The sequence below is a fragment of the Lissotriton helveticus genome, chromosome 2_1 (genome assembly GCF_964261635.1).
Source record: "Lissotriton helveticus chromosome 2_1, aLisHel1.1, whole genome shotgun sequence".
NCBI classification, from domain to species: domain Eukaryota; kingdom Metazoa; phylum Chordata; class Amphibia; order Caudata; family Salamandridae; genus Lissotriton; species Lissotriton helveticus.
In genome coordinates this window covers 990,470,920-990,489,866 of record NC_136059.1, presented here as the reverse complement: position 1 = coordinate 990,489,866, position 18,947 = coordinate 990,470,920, and the positions used below count along the sequence as shown (strand labels likewise).

General features: G+C 42.8%; 1 protein-coding gene across 1 annotated transcript in view; it reads right to left on the bottom strand.

The window, feature by feature from the left end:
- SMC5 (structural maintenance of chromosomes 5) overlaps window positions 1–18,947 on the bottom strand; it is a 699,122-nt gene that overhangs the window by 428,031 nt on the left and 252,144 nt on the right. The window contains exons 10-11 of the mRNA XM_078675750.1: window positions 3,933–4,087; window positions 47–160 (exon numbers count right to left, since the gene is read on the bottom strand). Coding sequence (XP_078531876.1) covers window positions 47–160; window positions 3,933–4,087 — 269 coding nt within the window. The remainder of the gene's footprint in view (window positions 1–46; window positions 161–3,932; window positions 4,088–18,947) is intronic.

The window sequence follows — 18,947 nt, the reverse complement described above, 5'->3', positions numbered from 1 at the left end:
CAAAATCCCTATGGCTACCAAACACCTAAAATCGGCTTGGTATTACCTCTTTTAGAAATAGCTCCATATCTTCCCGACTTTCAAAAACAAAGGCCCTCAAATCATTCATTGAAATGTGATTTTCAATATATTTAGCGTTTCGCTGGTCTTTCATGTTGATCTGTAAAAGAAAGATTAAGTAAAACGCATTAAATACAATAGATGGCATCCACCTTCCACCATGATTTAAGACAGGTACTATGGGAAAACTTAAAAAGTTAATATTCAACATACATTTTGCTGCAGTAAGAGGCTCACAGCTAGATAACACCACCAATATGCGCTCAAACAAGCTGTTCTCTGATAGGGCCATACAGCAATAGGCCAAGAGAAGGGAGCAATAATGATTGGAAATATGAAAAGCAGTATAAAATCTCCACACAATAAAAATCTCAAAATAACATTTAATACATAAATAATAGAACAGTTCTTATAAATATTCTATACAACAGAGATGATTAGAATAAAAGGGATACATAAGAACAATACAACCTCTAAATAAATTATCTACATTTTTATTTTTCACATAACAATTATATAACATTAAAACAAATGCCCATTATCAAAAATTGCTCCTTAGTGTTTTGCTAACCAGTTAGCCATGGTATTCTACGAATGTTAATTTTGAAATAAAGAAAACATTGCAGTAAAGTTAAAATTTACTTCTTGCACATTCACTGCATAGAAATGGCGCACGTAATAACTTAATAAAAAGAAATTAATTTATTTACAATTTTGGCTTTAGGGTAAGTCTGGGCGGTGAATTCTGCTTGCGGAGTTTTTCCGCACTCTTTGTTACGCGGAGCTCGTGGCGTTCCGAAAAACTCCGCTCCGCATAGTGGAATTTTTTCCTTGCTCGTGTTCGTCAACTTCAAGTTGGCGAGTGCGAGCGAGGAAAATTCACCTCCCGGCGAGATTTTTCCTCGTTCGCGATAGTCAACATCAAGGTAGCGAGTGCGAGCGTGGAAAATCAATCTCCCGGAGAGATTTCTCAATGCGGGCGATCAGATTTCTCATTGTGAAAGGTCGCGTATGCTCGCTACCCATCGCGTTGAGAAACTGTATGTTCACGTTGAGAAAGCTGATCCTCGAGTAAAAATCTACTCAAGTGGTAGAAAGGAAGCAGTGCCCACTTGCGATGTGCATGGTGCCGTTCGCGATGATTGCACAGTGAGGACAAGCACCTGGCACTGAATATCACCGCAAATGGCATTTATCTAACGCACTCGCCACTTGCGGAGCTCCACGTAGCGGGGCAGCGGTTTTTTTGCACTTTGCGGAGTACCGCGTAGCGGAACACCACAAACCTCGCCCAGGCTTACTTTAGGGGCATAAGTCCTCACTGTAAAACAGACTGTCTCTCTTAGGAAGCTTTTGCTTTTCGTGTACACATTTATTCTTCTGTGTCTAGGTACTCTTGAATCTTCTTGGTGTGCTTCATGTGCCTAAGACAGGAGATTCACTTCTAGGTTAAGTTGTCCTTCTATATACAAGCAACATGTTGCTTCGCACTGCAATGCCTGCTGCCCAGCTTCTCATTCCAATGTGTGTGGCCCACCTGGGAGAGCTGGCATTACCCTCATGCCATCTCTGCTGCTAGAACAAACAACTGACTAGAACCAATTTGGCTGTCAGAAGAGAGTTACCTGCTGATTTTCTGAGAGGTTGTTTATTTCGGCATTGGAGTTCCACCCATCACCTCCTCTGTGGTCTCCTCTTTATCCATGACACTGCTCATGAAGTAATGCCCATCACTCCTGAAATGTACATGCTACTGACCATTTGGTGCCTAACTCTTTCAGTTGGGTGGAAAATGCCTATCAACTGGCTAGTTACTGAGTTTCAAACAGTATCCTGGTTACACTGTTTGATTGGGCAAGGATTCCTACCAGTGCAATCTCGAACTAGATAAGAGCAGTCACTACAGAGCCAGTTATTTTACTTAATCTGAGAGTAAATTACCAGAGTACTGAGTTTCAAATTAATGTCATGCTATAAAAATACTGCAACCCAAATATCAGCCACTAAATATTGAGATGGTAACTATGTATATATAATTATAGAATTACTATGCATAACTCCACAAATACGTTAATTGACAAAATATAAGTATCTTCATAGTATGTAGCTGTTGAGGTAAGAACAGTAAATCTTATCTGCATGTGTTTATCTTCACAACATTTTGGGAGCCGACAATCTGGCAACGATATTTTTGAAGTACAATATTTTTATGCTTCAATATTCTTACATACCACTCTCTGAGACTCATAGATGCGACAGGAATATGGGGAGGAGGAGGAAGAAGACAAAAAGTGTGCCAGCATTCACTAATAAAACTAAAGCCTTTACAGTTAATCTTTTATAGCAAACTAAAACTCTGTACTCATTATTCTCCCAGTTTTACCCCCTTAGAAAATCTACCAGCTCTCAGTAAACCAATTCAGATACACCTTTCAAGTCCAGAAGACTATTTTCTCGATGTATAAGGTAAACAGCTCTTTGTGGTGTACCTGGTTCATCCTATTACTGATCAAGTTAATTCTCTGTCCTCTTGGATATTGAGCTGTTATGGGAGCCTCACATGGACAGGCAAGCCTCTTTCGGGGGTACATATGCCAAGCTGTGAAGACAGAATAGTTCATTTGAGCCCTTTGTGGTGCTAATTTCTCATCAGCACCTGTGTGCATTCTCTCTCCCTCAGATTTCTCGGCAATATGTGTCACCATACGAGCACTTTCTGACCATCATGGCACTGGTAAACTTTAGACTCAAATGTGCCGCTACTTCCCTGGTATTTTGGAATGTCTCAGCCCAGATTCCCATCGGAATTGCCACTGGGAACGGGTTGAGCTCTGCCACTGCATTTTCATCTTTGCTACAATTTTGTCACATGTCCTGGTGATTGCAGAACTCAGGTCATGGCCCAGTGCTGCTGCTCAAAATAACTTGTGTGCTCCCTCTTATCCTTCAACACAGCAGTGCTTCATGGTCTTCTAATAAGCATGGGGAGTTGGAAAATGGTGCCTCCCAAAACATTGGACCGAAGGAGGCCAACTTAAAGCTCCCCCAGCTCCAATCACAAGACCTCAGTCTTACTCTCGACTGTTACATGCCAGACCTTTCAGTCCTGCAGCAGGCAATCTTTCAGAATAGAGACTTCTCCACATCAAGGAGAAATGAAATGGGCATTGTTCTCCGAAAATAAAAAAATCCACTTTAGAGAATCCACAGAGGTGGAACACCAGATTATTGCTAGATGTGTTATTTTTAAGAATCTTTGGTTTTGCTACTGAAGGAGTCTGCCCATATATTTTACACAATTGATATGTGTAGATGAACATTATAGACCTGATTTGGAAAGGCTTCCCTCACTATAATGATGTCCTGGCATAAGTGTTCAAATGTGACTACAACTCACTTTTGCACTCATTTTGGCTGAGCTACTCCCAGTCTGAACAAACACCAGATTGCACCGGGAGTAATATATCAATCTTGCAAATCAAGGTGAACTATTCACAAATTGAGAATTTTTGATTCATTGAAAGGAAACATTTGAAATAGAATATCACTCATGTAATCTATCAAGAGCTACCCCTCTTCGGTAATTAAAACTGACTAGTTGTAAAAGGTTCACAACATACAAACAGGAAATTAAAGTTAAGCATTGTGCAGTTCAAGGCCCAATCCATTGACCAGCGGAAAGTACGTGGCCAGAGAAAATTATTCTGCAGCAAGCAGAGGCTCCCAACAGCATTTTGTGTATTGTGGAAACCCAGATAGTCAAAGGTCCATCAGCAGAGATAAGGCACCACAAACCTTTATTTTTATGCCATATTAATTAAGCTGCGTTAAGGCCGTTTTCTGCTAGTAAAAATGTAATGAATAAAACTCACCTCTAGCATTATAGGTTTAAAGACACCACGCTTAAATTTATCCTTGTTCTCTCGTAACCACATGACAGCATTGTAAGTGTCTCTGAATCGTGTCCGGAGTTTCTCTTCTTTTAGATTCATTAAATTATCAAACTGCTTAATGCGGTTAACTTTATCTGTTGGAGAAAATAAAACACAGGCTCAGTCCAACAGACCACGTTTGTAATGTTGCTGGTTCTGGAACTCTTGATTTGTAATTTGTTTTCTATCAATTTGTATTTGTTTTGTAGATAAGGTCACTAGTAATGAAAAGGATGAAAAATACAAAGTGGTGACACAAAAACATTTATACATTTTCTGTCTTATCAGTTTAACATTTAATTTCAAGTTTACACTTAGTTGAACTGGAACAAATACAGCATGAAATAAATAAACATATTATCACATTTAACACTTAATCCGCTGCTCCAAGTCTTGCAAGCAAAGCTACAACCGACCCTTACATACAGGAGTGAACCCCTTCAAGGAAAGGATGCAGTACTATTGGACATAGTGATATCAAACTCATACAGGGCAATCTTTAATCTGCCAAGATACGTTTCTCCAGCACAAATCCGGCTTGAATTTGGTCTGCTAAAAAAAACACTGGAAAGACGGGTCATGTATATTACTACCTGGCACAAGATTCGGAGTGCCAAGATTGGTTCTTTAAACTCAAATTTATGGGAAAAGCTGCTTCGCCAACGAAAATCCTCTGCCAGAGACTACTTATTTGATTCACTCCAAATCTTGGGACTGTCAGACCTCTGGGACATCTCTACTGATCATTTGACTTTTAAACAAATCAAGAAAAAATCAGTGTGTATCATCTCCTCTATTGAGGACAAGAAGACACTATCCAAAAGCGCACACGGCTGGATTACACTCGGCGACTATGCAGTACTGCAGCCTCAAGAGTATCTTAACATCGGAATGAATCTAAAGACAAAGGAAAAGTTGTTAAAACTATGCCTAGGTGTAATTCCAACTGCCTCCCATCTCCCGCCCTTGGAAAGAAAAAACTCTCCGCAATACTGTCGCTTGTGCAAAGCTGGCAAGGAAGATATCATCCATGTAATCTGTATCTGCTCCAAACTAAATGACCTGAGGTACGATTTATTGCGTCCATCGTCAGGCGGTCAAACTGTGCTGCAACTCCAGCAAAACAAAATTAAATTGTCGGATTACAAACATTTTTGAACAAATGGCGAAAAGACAGAAGATCACGTTCCCCGCGGATTAATAAAAAAGCCGGACTGAAAGTTATAGACACGGTGCCCTGCAGCCATGAACCTTTAAATATAATGATGGCCATAAATTGACATTAAGCAAATTTTTTTAAAAAAACTTTTAGAAAGTTGTATAAAACGTATTTTAAGTCAAATTTTAGCAATGTTAAATCTGTTTTGTAAAGGTTTTAATTAACCATGCACAAATACAATTATTACCTTACCTTAATATTAAATTAAAAGAAAAACAACTCACAAATATTCTGCCAACATTTCATGATTTAGTTAACAGTACACCAAGCTGGCTCAACACGGATGTTCATGGCTTTTAAAGGTGTGGGATTAAATATATACGTTTTGGGAAGCTTGCTAAGTAATGCAAGGTAGCAAAGCATTGTGGTGCGTTGCACTGATTGTGTGGACTTGATATTGAAAATCGGATCCACATTATCTGTATGTATCCTGAAATCGTGGGTGGGAGAAGGAAACTCTGTTGGTCAGAGTTAATGAAACAGGGGATGCGAATAACCAATGACACTATACACTTTTAAAAAGCGATCAAAAATATAATATACACAACCTTGGTTAGTTTATTAGGGGAAACACAGTGAGTAGAGCAATCTGGTCGCCTTTGAGTTGCAGGGATGGTGATGTGGTTATATAAATATTTTTAGTTTCTGTATCAAGATCCTGTCCACCAAACAACTTACCTATTAAAACTGATCTAAAGTATTGGAAATTTATTTTTATGTATGACATAATTGGCAGAATATTTGCGAGTTGTTTTTCTTTTAATAGAATATTAAATGTGATCATATATTTGTCATGTATTTCATGCGCTTTTGTTCTCACTCGCAATCTTCGATCTGCCACTGCTAAGCTAGAATCAGGAAGGCCCATTGGGAAGGAAGAAGTTCCTCCCATTCCACCTATAAATGGTGGAAAGCACTGCTTGACCATCCCAGAGCACAGTCTAATTTGTTAAAACTCAGAAAAGTACTAAAAACTTGGCTTTTTCCCTTGGTCACTAATTAGGTCCCAGTCGCCTTTCTCCTTCAAATTATTGTACAGACATTGTACGCCATTGTTTGGTATTCGCGAGCTCTACAAATATTTTAACGTAACATAATTACCTCCTGCAATCTATCTCCTATGGCAGTCCTTACAATATGTGACACTCGACTAGACTGATGGTCAATATGAAGATTAATAACTTGGAGTTCTCCATTTTCTACACAAATTACTACTCTATGATTTGGGCTAAACATTAAGCTCTTTCTTAATCATTGAATGTATCCATTCCAACTTCAGTTTTAAACATTTTTAATCCATTTTTCAGAATGTACTTGCTTTATCTGACAATTGCATTATCTACCTTGTCACCTAGCACAACCATTAAGCCCTCAGAGTTATCTGGACGTCCTCTTTATTTGACTTGCCACACAATAATGTAATGACAAGCTTAAAAAGTCTGTCATTGTTGCAGTTGAAAGATAATCAATTTTCTTTAGCCACTTGCTCTTTAAAAAAACAGCTGTGTTGCGAGTGGTGGCCAACAACAAGACGTGGTTTTTTGATACACCGGAAGCAGCATACGACTGGTTGGGGGGTTGGAGACGGGTGGATGCACCTCGCCGAACAAACAGGAACAATCGGAACCAACAACAGGGGTAGCACACTGGTTCCTCGGCATCAAGACGTACAACTTCAGAAAGGTCGCCGGGTGCGGATTCGATAGACAACGAACACTGACAGGACGCAGGATCAATCAGTAATCAAAGAAACGACAGCTGCTACGAATAAGGATGGTTGGGCTGTTGTCGGACACTGGCTCGGGCGGGCTGAGGAGGGCATGAAGGACCGGTGCCACCACAAGACCTTTACCCCAGCAAGCAAGTACTATGGGTTTGAACAGGGACAAGGACTCTGCTAAGTTGGGGGGGGGGGGGAGGGGGCAGTTCAAAGTCCGTTAGGGAAGGGAGGTGGGAGGGAAGGGGGGTATTGGTTTTAGTTTTCTTGAATTTAAGTATAGAGGCAGGACACGATGGCAAGGACACACTGGTAGCGTCACGGAGAGGTACACAATATACACTACGATTCTGGAGGCACTCTTACACTCACAGCCAAATTCGACATGACACATAGCTCAAGACCAGACAACGGCGCGGGGGAAACCCCTAAAATTATTGACATAGAATGTGCGGGGTCTAGGCGATAAGATTAAGAGAGGTCTAGTGATGCAGGCCATAAAGCGACTTGGACCGGCACTGGTCTTATTACAAGAAACACATCTTACCGGGAAGGCAAATCAGGCGCTAGATAGGCGAGGGTACAAAATGGCGGTACACTCCGACTTCACATCAGGCTCGAGAGGGACAGGCATTCTGATGCGGAAGACATTCCCTTTCATAGTTTTAAACACCAAAACAGACGATCAAGGCCGTTTTGCGGCCGTCCAGGGACAGTGGGAAGGTAGACCACTGAATGTGGTGTCCGTTTACATACCTCCAGCGCTCCACTCCATTGCACTGCCTGCACTGGGAAAATTCCTCTTAGAATTACCAACAGGAGACCCTATTATAGGTGGCGATTTTAACGCACAGTGCATGAAGCAACAGACAGACTCCCTGCTCGGACACAGACTCAAGGGCACTCTCACTTCACCAGTTTCTTGGAGGCGCTGGGACTGACAGGCGTGTGGAGGCACATACACCCCACCTTCCAACAATACACTTATTATTCAGCAACACATAAGCTTATCACGCATTGACTATTTCCTGACACAGAATACTGGAGCAATGACCATTGACTACATAAGCATACACCCTAGGGGAATTTCAGATCACTCCCCGATGACCTTAACACTGTCCTGCCAGGAAAAGACCCGTAAGAGAATATACCCGGGGTATTTTAAAATCCCCACAATTCGAAAAGACTTGCGGATGGCACGAAGTATTATTTTGCTGAAAACACAGCATCAGTTTCCTCTCCCTCAGTCCGTTGGGAGGCATACAAGACAGTCCTGAGGGGACAAGCCATAGCATCCATTACGGGGTACAAATGGTCGCAACAGCAGGAATTGGCGGACTTAGAACTTGCACTGCAAATACAAATCACATGGCAGACCCTACACCGGAATACCTGCACACACTACAGTTATGTCAGCAACGGCATGGGGACCACCTAAAGAGATGAACCATTGACAATATTGCGGCGACCACACATAGAATTTACGACGTAGGGGACAAGGCAGGAAAAATGTTAGCCTGTTTGGACAAGAAAGGGGGAGGTACTAAAGGTATACTACAACTGCGCGCCTCTGACGGCACACTTCGATCCCGCCCAGAAGATATCGTTGGCACCTTGGCAGAATATTTCCAAAAAGTATACAACCCGAATAGAGAGGTAACGAGAGAGGAAGCCATGGACTCCCTCAGCCACATACCAACCCCAACACTTGCACCGGAAGCGACAGAGGAACTAGAAGCCGACCTCACGTCGGATGAAATACAATCGGCCATTAAGGCAGTGCAATCCGGGAAAGCGATGGGCCCCAACGGGATCCCCATTGAATGGTATAAGTTAATGTCTGAGACATTGAGCGCGCCGCTGTTGGCAATGTACACGGACAGTCTGGCACTTACTGAACTCCCACTAGACCAGAGGACCGCGACAATCGTAGCGATCCCGAAACACGGAAAACCCCCAACAGAATGCAGCTCCTATCGCCCCATATCTCTCCTAAATGCAGAAGCGAAAATCCTGGCGAAACTGTTGGCTACTAGGCTGATGCCCCACCTTCCACAACTGATCCACCCAGATCAATCGGGCTTTATGCCACACAGAAGTACAGCTCTGAACCTTCGGCGAGTCCATGGGGCGTTGGCTCGAGCACCACAACTGTCGGCAGCGGCAGTGATATTATCCTTGGACGCAAGGATGGCGTTCGACATGGTCGAATGGCAATATCTCTTTGCGGTACTCTCGCATATGGGGTTCGGGCCTAAATTTATATCTTGGATCCGACTCCTATACGCACATCCGATGGCACACGTAGCGACAAACGGCCACATCTCACACTCGATCCCACTTGCGAAAGGAACCCACCAGGGGTGTGCCCTGTCCCCATTACTATTTGCCCTGGTACTGGAGCCGCTGGCGACCTTGATTAGAACTACCCCGTTGTTGAAAGGAGTCAGTTGGGGGGAGGGTTGGGAAGATAGAGTCTCCCTCTACGCAGATGACATGTTGGTCTATTTGATGGAACCAGAACGTGGAATACCGGAGCTCCTAGTAATATGCGATACCCATGGGACGGCATCGGGCTATACGATAAATTGGACAAAGTCCGTGATTTATGTACTACAAGGGCCGGAACCTGTCCTGCCCGCAGGGTGCCAGCTAGAGGTGACAGTGGATTCCTTTAAATATCTTGGTATACATGTCACCAAGAACTCGTCTGAGTTTTATGACAAAAATCTGAAGCCATCGCTCGATCGTCTACGGCGGGACGTGCAATATTGGGCAAATCTGCCTTTGACGCTGTTGGGGAGAGCAGCGCTATATAAAATGATGGCATTGCCCCGCTTTCTCTATGCACTTGAAAACACCCCATATCCGGTGTTGCCGCGCTACTTTTGACAAGTCACGGCCATGGTCTCCAGCCTACTATGGGGAGATCGCCCTACACGTATAGCACATGTAAAACTGAACAGAAGCTGGTATGGGTGAGGGATCGCGTTGCCAAACCTACAGATGTACTACTGGGAAGCGCAGCTCAAGATCATTAATCACTGGATACATGTACCCCAAGATGGCCCAGCATATAAGGCAGATAGAGTACAGCTAGGCACACACAGCTTATTGGCGGCGCACTACCACAAAGGGATGGCGGCAAAACTTATAGGACCCACAAAACACACAGTAAAACTATGGTACACGGCACAGGCAAAACTTAAGTGGAGTGGCGTGATCACTAAACAAACTCCATTATGGGACACCAAGGCGCTGGGACATCTAAGACGGAGCAAGGGCTTTATGCAGTGGGACAATATTGGTATATCAACAGTGGGAGACTTATGGGCAGAAGGGACAGTAATCCCATTCCCCCAGCTCCAGCAACATTATGGCCTAGGCCCTAACGAAATCTATAGGTACATACAAATTAGGCATGCCTTACTGACTGCGATACATACAGACACAGAGATCCCTGAAGCCTCCCCTATGGAAGACCGACTGCTTACAGATTTTATGCAACACAGCGCCACATCCCTCACGTACCGCAAACTGACAAACAACCTACCAGACCCTACAAGTAAACTGCGAGAGAAGTGGGGGAGCGAACTGGGCGACATGGACGAAAGAGTGGAATGAAGCACTAGCCTCCCCGAAAGAAATAGGCATTTCTGCCAAGTTCCGTTTGGTGCAGCTTAAGATACTGCACCGGATATACTACACCAGAACCACATTACATAAATTTCACCGGGCACAACACCCGTACTGTCTTCGCGGGTGTGGGGAAGAAAGGACCTTTTTACACACCATCTGGGACTGCCCGAGTGTGCTAGAATACTGGAGGCAGGTAATGCGTACTATTTCCCAAACACTAGAGGTCTCTCTCCTACCTGAACCCCGCAAATGTCTCTTGAAGATATGGGAACCAAACGATCTCTCACGCCATGGTCAAATCTGGGGGACGATAGGCATGATGGTAGCTAAAAGAGACATAGCACAGAAGTGGGGAGCGGCTGACGCACCTACACTGGTACACTGGTGTAGAAATATGGATGTGCTAATGCTAATAGAAAGAGCGGTATATACGACAAGGGCATGTCCACGCAAGTGGAACAAGATCTGGATGCCATGGAATGCATATAGGGGGGACCTGTGTGACCCACTGCCTGAAGAGACCACTACTGACTCCGATGATGAGATAGAGAGGATGCAAATAGTTTAGCCTGATGGATACGAGTGGTAGTGACAACAACTCCCCGTGACTCTTACGGACGACTTACTACGATGACGTGATACAGCCAGTGTACACATAGCCATACGCAAATGCTGAATACAAATTTCGATGTTGTAAATGAGGTCAGCTGCCTAAGTTACTGTTTGGTTACTGTTAATAATAACTATTTAGTAACGCATTGCACTGCATATACTATAAAAAAAGTAAGACTACTTTATCTACAGCATGTACCGACTAAAATACCTAAAGCTCCTCCAATACGCCGCCGGACCCAAGGTTGTCGGCTGACGGGCTGTGTTAATCCGACAATGCAGAGTGACAACTGAATAACAACGCGGCCGGCCCCTTGGGTTGTAGGCCTAGAGCTGTGTAATGGTATTATTGTGCAATAAAGGTCTTTATCCAAAAAAAAAAAAAAAAAATAACAGCTTTGCAGATTCTAGTAAAGCTTCAGCTCTTATGGACATTAGCAGTGTCTACTTTTGGTCCAGATAGATTAATCATGGTGATGTAGTGTCTGTACGCAAAGTATGTTTATAACGTTTAGAGAAATACTTCTGGGCTCCTTTAGTACAGGAAGTTAGTTTATTTTGGAAAATAAACTACTTTATGCCTTTGGGCTTTACAATCTTGCATGTGCAGAAACCAGAAGTGTATGATCCCTCTACTATCCTTCTCAATCCAAATAACTGACTTAACATATCCACCACTCAAATTACTTTCATATTCCACTATACTAATTCATCACTATTCCATTTTGGGTTCCAGAGTAGCATGCACCTCATCAGGGGTAGGAAGCGTTATATAAATGCAAACCTTTTCTCTCTTCTATCCCTTCACTATCCTTCTCAATCCAAATAACTTACTAACATAGCCAAGACTCAAATTACTTTCATATTTCACTATACTAACTCACCACTAATCCTTTATGAGTTTCGGAGAAGCGTGATATTCCCTGAAAAAGCGCTTTGACGCATCGTCTAGGTAGTAAGCGCTATATAAATGCAAATACTATACAATACAATATTAGAAATTAGACAACTTGAAGTTACTCCCGGTGGTAAATAACAAGACTTTTTAAACCTGATTATAGTTCTATTGGAAAAACGGTTTCTGGCCTGGACCAGATAATAATTGTACCAACAATAACAAGCATTTGCAATGCAATAGGTCTCGCATTTGTGAGAGTTTAAGGTATTGGCTTTGTAATTGTCAATGCCTTTTATTTATCGGTTTTTAAAAACCAACACATAAATACAAAGGCATTTTTCATTTACAATGCCATTAGCTCAAACCATTGCAAATGCGAGACCTATTGCATTGCAAATGATTGTTAGTTAATGTAACATGAAACTGCTGGCATGCTTCTTTGAACGCAACATTAATCCATCACATGCACATTTAAGGACCTTGTCTGAAGCATCACAACCATTGTATGGGACACAAAAAGATTTTAAATTGCTGTCTCAGGGCAAAACCAAAGATAACATTTGCAATGCAATAGGTCTCGCATTTTAGAGAGTTTGACCTATTGGTATTGTAAATTACAATGCCTTTTATTAATCCAGGTTTTTAAAACACAAATAAAAGGCATTGTCATTTATAATGTCAATAGCTCAAAATCTCGAAATTGCGAGACCTATTGCATTGCAAATGCTTGTTCTTAAGTGCACCTCTGTAAGCAGCCAGTGTGCCTTCCTGGTTGCATCACAGTGCAACAGAACCTCCTTTGTAGAGGATCCCCGTTGGGCTGTATTAAAGCTAATTCTTGGTTGGCTTTGGGCTAGAGAGGCACGCTCTATATAAGACACTTGTGTGTGCCTTTCATCAGAGGCAGCTGACGCATACGAAGAACGCAGCAAGGATGTGACCCACTTGCCCAGTTGTTTATAGACTGCGTGCACTGACATTGCTGCTGTCCCAGGTAAGGCTTACGTTTCGGTACCCTGGGGCACAAAACCACTCGTCAATGACAGATTTCAAAAGACAGATTGTGAGGTTCGAACTTTTTTCGGTCCAGTCTACCCAAGGCGTTCACACTGTAATTGATGCTCGCTTTCTGTCAAGAGACATATTAAATGTGACGTAGCGACAAAGTTGTTGAGTTTGGAACTTGGGGCCTAGGTTTAAGTCTCAGCGGAAGACTTAATATCCAGAAATTCTGGTCAAATCACCTTATCTCCCCTACCCACAAAAACAAGCGCTCAGTGGGAGCGTGTGAGGCAGAGAGGAGACGCCATGCGTGTGCACATTGCCTGTCCGGGCTCACACATGTTTTGATTCCCTTCACGCACCAAACCGAAACTGAAAGCTAAATCAAGGGCGCAGTGGGAGCTTGTGAGGCAGAGAGGAGGCGCCATGCGTGTGCACATCGCCTGTCCGGGCGCGCACATGTTTTGTCCCCTTGGTGCACCAAACCGACAACAATAGACTCCCCAAAGCGAAGCAACGCATGTGCTGCCTTTGCTAGGTGAGACCTAAAAAAGGCTATGTCTGCGCAAAAGAAACACCTTGCACGTTTACCAGTTAGAAAGAGATTTTTACAGAAGACTCCTACTGTGAGAAGTTGATCAATTTTCTTATCGATATAGGTTCCCAAATATCTTTACACTTTAGTTCTAGGCACATCAAAAACTATGAAACGCAAGTCCACTCTCTGCCACCAACTCAAGAGAAAAAAGAGAAAAATAAAGAAATAAATGTCTTGCCAAGTAATGCAGAGATACCTTTAGGAGAAATTTCCAATTTGCAGTATACCAAGATCTTGTTGAGCATTCATACCCTCTATTTACAGTCAGGGCATACTGAATGAATGGATATGCACCGATATTAATGAATAGAAAATGCTTGTAAAGCTCCCAAGGGGACCCTGCAATTACACAAATACCATTAACCACTACATTGTACACATCAGCAGGGTCTTCCTCTAGATAGAAATAATCAACACACTAACATTTGCTCACTATAATCTGGGGATGGTGTAGCTTCTGCCTGGATGCATAGGAGAGGCACACAAGTGTCTGTAACAGAGTAACCAAAATGACTTGTAAAATTACATTGTTTTAATTATTTTGTTTCAGTGATTTTAATGAATTTAATAAATAGCTTCCAATAATATTTAACAACATAAAGAGTCGTAGAACGTTGAGGAGCAACAATGTCAATAAGTTGATACATATACTCTTTATTTCAGAACAAGTGGCAGGCTAATGAGCTGTCTGTTGCTAAACCAGTGGAAACAGTGGACATATCAGGAGTGAAACTGCATTCCAGAACCACAAATCATGCTGGTTTTGTGAAGGATATGAAAGTTAGAAGTCATTGGTGCAGATGTTAATATTAAATTAAAAAAAATAATAACTTACCATTCAAAGAAAATGTTTAGACTTTTATAAACAGAACAAAGCACATTCTAAGGTTATTAAAATGATTGTGTTCCCCCAGGTAATATAGAGATGGTTTATGAATGCACCTGCCTTGTATTATCAGTATTAGTAATGAACTTTACCTGCCTTGAAGACTAACGAGCGTGATATTTACAACTGAGTCGAGATTCTTTCTAGACCTAGAGAATGTGTAGAAGGGTAATAATAAAGGCTTAAACAAAACACAAGAATATCTAGCTTGAAGCTACCATGAAAGATATCTGGCCATCATTTTTTTTTCAATTTTCAGAAATGTACCAATCAATCAATCAATCAGGGGATCTGTAAAGCGCACTACTTACCCGCTAGGGTCTCAAGGCGCTGGGGGGGGGGGAGGGGGCAGCTGCAGCTAGTGGTCGAAGAGCCAGGTCTTGAGCAGTCTTCTGAAGGCCAGGAGGTCTGTGGTCTGTCGTAGGAGGAGGGGGAGGGCATTCCAGGACTTGGCGGCGCGGTGGGAGAAGGATCTGCCCCCAGAAGTGGTTCTGTGAATGCGCGGGACGGTGGCCAGGGACAGGTCGGCGGAACGGAGTTTCCTGTTGGGTACGTGGAAGGCGAGTCTTTTGTTGAGATAGGCAGGGCCGGTCTTGTAGAGTGCTTTGTGTGCGTGGACCATGAGTTTGAATGTGATTCTTTTGTCAACGGGGAGCCAGTGCAGGTCTCTCAGGTGCGGGGTGATGTGGTCCCTGCGCGGTACGTCAAGGATCAGGCGTGCTGAGGCGTACTGTATTCTTTGGAGTCTGTTGATGAGCTTGGACGGGGCTCCGGCGTAGAGGGCGTTTCCGTAGTCAAGTCGGCTGCTGACGAGAGCATGGGTGACGGTTTTCCGTGTGTCCGTCGGGATCCATCTGTAGATCTTGAGGAGCATGCGGAGGGTGTGGAAGCAGGAGGAGGAGACTGCGTTGACTTGGTTGGTCTTGCTGAGCTTGGAGTCGAGGATGACTCCTAGGTTGCGTGCGTGGTTGGTTGGTGCCGGGGGGGTTCCCAGTGATGCTGGCCACCAGGAGTCGTCCCACGCTGAGGGGTTGGGCCCGAGGATGAGGATCTCCGTCTTTTCCGTATTCAGCTTGAGCCTGCTTGCCTCCATCCAATTGGCGACGGCCTTCATGCCCTGGTGTAGGTTGGCTTTGGCGGTGAGGGGGTCCTTGGTGAGGGAGAGGATCAGCTGGGTGTCGTCGGCATAGGAGATTATGTTGAGGTCGTGTAGTCTGGCGATGCGAGCGAGGGGGGCCATGTAGACGTTGAACAGCGTTGGGCTGAGGGAGGATCCCTGGGGGACGCCCCAGCTTCAATATGTGTCCCAAATACTCTCTGTTCTCAGGTATAATCATTAATAGAGTGATATTTTGTAGGTACTCACCTCTTGACTCCGTATCAGGAGTATCAAGCAAGTACAATTTTTTAAAAGAACACATTAAAGGCCGGAAAGATATTCCTCATCTTATGTACAGGTCTCCTATGTCACATTTATGTGGTATATGTAGTTTTGTAGCCTCTACCGCTGTGCAATATTCTGATTCACCAACAAAGGAGGTCAGCCCCAGTCGTGAAAGCAGGAGCCTATGGGGGTGTAAGGAGATTGACGGAAAAGGACACGTTAAGGAGCTACCATAACCCTGCAAAAGCAAATTAAAAGCCCACTTAAGGCCTCGTTTAATATTTAGGAATGTTTCAACCAGTGTTTTGAGCAGAGTAAAACCATTCAAGAAACTCATGAAAACAAATTTTTATGAGGTTTTAAAATTTTGTTTTATTATTAGCTGCTGTAAAGGTTATTCATTTAGATGCTGAGTCACAGGCACACCACAGCATCCATTATGGAGTCCTAACAAAAAAAAGAGTAAATGTGAAGTCAACTGCCTAACCACAATCATTAAAAAAGACCAATGACACTCAGTAAGAGGGCAGTAGCATCATACTTCTTAACTCAGGTTACTCAGTAAAAGCACAGCATGAAGCTATCCATTATGGCAAATAGGAGGACTAAACTCAGACTTCGACTACAAAAACTATATGCAATTAAACTGTCTCGCACACTGCCTTTTCTCTCAACTAAATTAACTCCCTGCCTTGAGCCTCGCTACCACCACCTAAAGAAACAGAAGGTAGTGTTATCCTAAGCCTCCACCTGATTCCAACTTTGATCCGTATAAACAAAAACAACTTTGATCTGTATGAACAGAAACAACAATGTGAGGTGACAATACAAATTGTAACAAAGTACTTCGGCTGAAAATCAACAAGTCACAGCGGCAATACTACATAAGCAAAGAAATACGATCTATACGGAATGTGATTCAACAAGGAGGTAGAAAAAAAAGTATACTGTTAGCTTCATCATGACTCCTGCTTGACAGATTTGTGTGTAGCCAATCCTGGACAACGTTAATGTCACATAAGCATGCACAGAATTGTACAAAGCTAATTTCTCATCCAAACATAGGATCTCTTTAAGAGGCTCAGTACAGTGAGAAATCCTAGAAACAGAATAAGAAGAAGTAGTGCATCTTCCCGTTTGATAGATTTCACTGAAAAATCGTGGTCTCTGCTTTTGCACCTGCCGAAGAGCTTTTACTTTCATTAGGGGGTAAGAACCATGTAACGTAAGCATTTTATGGAGGACACCACTTATCAAGCAATGATAGCCTTAACACCAGGTGTTTTCCAGTTGTGCAGCAGTCTTAAGTGATAGATAGGTACAAGGATGATAGAAAAGATTTACCCAAAACACAGAACTAGTACTTTTTTTCCACAACTAGAATGTGCAGAATCCCTTCAGCTGGGCTTTGCCATCTTGAAAAGAAATCCCGTCTCACACAGAGGAGAAAATAGGAGAGCATTTTCAGGCAGATCATTGGAATCATGATTGTTCAAAATCAGGTTTATGGGTCAAAAGAGAAGAGATATACAACTATATTCACCTCCCTGACAGTCAGGAGAATATTAAGAGGAGACTTGAAAATGTCATCATTAATCTAGTCAACAACTCATTCTGGTACCACCAGGAAGAATTATCATTCACAATAGGAACATGTGGATAGGATCGTAGAATTGGCATTAGATATTCTCCTTGACTATGGGATCAGCTTACTAGGGAGCATTTTGTTAAACACATACTGAAAGCAAGTATGTTTAATAAATTTGGCCATATAACTTAGCAAGCTACCAAGAGAAAGAAATTACTTAATAGATAAAGCAGGTGAGATGGTTCATAAAATGAGACAGTGCTTAGTAGCAACGTCGCACTAAACTCAGCTTTCTCAAATGATGCCATCATCTGCAAATTGTTCCATAAACTAGGATGAGGCGGAAGGCTAGGGTGCCAGGAGACAACTCTTAAGAGAATAGATATCAATCTGTCATTTAAAAAAGGGGGTGAAGAGAGGGTGTACTGATCACTATCGATGGATGGGACACCATGCACTTATGAATACCCTCAAAAGAAGGGGAATGGGAGGAAATGCATATACTAGCTCCAATTAATTTAGACGAAATACATTACCTAGTGATCCCTTACCTATCAGGAGGCAAATGTATGATAAAATGGGTTGTGATGAGGTGAATCAATGTTACAAAAGCTTGTATGGCTAGTTGTACTCTAACACACTGATGAGTGGTGTTTGCTCCTAAGAAAACTAATCTCCTTGAACTGTCAGTGTGAGTACCCCAGCAATTAAGATTGTTGGCCGAGCAAATCTTCATATGCAACTGGAAGTCTAGAATGATCTGCCTAATAATGCACTTTTATTGTCACACCAATGTAGCTTGTGCTGAACACTGTCTCTACCAACACTGGATCCTCCAGTTTCCCATTCATAAACAGTGTTGTAGAGGTCGCATGGGTAAACTTATACTAGGTACTAGTGCAATGCACAATACCATCATTCCTAGCAGTTTTATTATCATTGTCACTGTCAGAGGATGAAACATCAGCTAAAGGGGAAGCAGTCCTTGAAATGCCATCACTTTCGTTCCTGGGGGAAACGTTTGGTGTGAATGATGTAAGCATTGCTCCCAGAAACGCCTTGGTCTGCTGCAGGTAATTTGTTCTGGGAAGGGGTATGAAGTTCTATTTGGGTAGAAGCTGAATAACGTGTGGAGTACAGTTAAGGCATTGTGAACAACATGTGTCCTTTACGCTGAATGGTTACATTTTGTACTGTCAATCTGCTCCACTTAGCACAAACCTCAGATATTGTCAGTGTGCATAATGGGTCGGGATGTAAAAGGACATGTCTTTTAGATCTAGTGGTGTCATGTAGGCTCCAATATTGAGAAGTAGGATGAAGTCTTGTATGGTGACCGTCTTGAAGTGATGGTTGCAATGTCTTACCCTTTTTGGGGATTAGGAAATACAGAGAGTAAACCATGCAGTAAC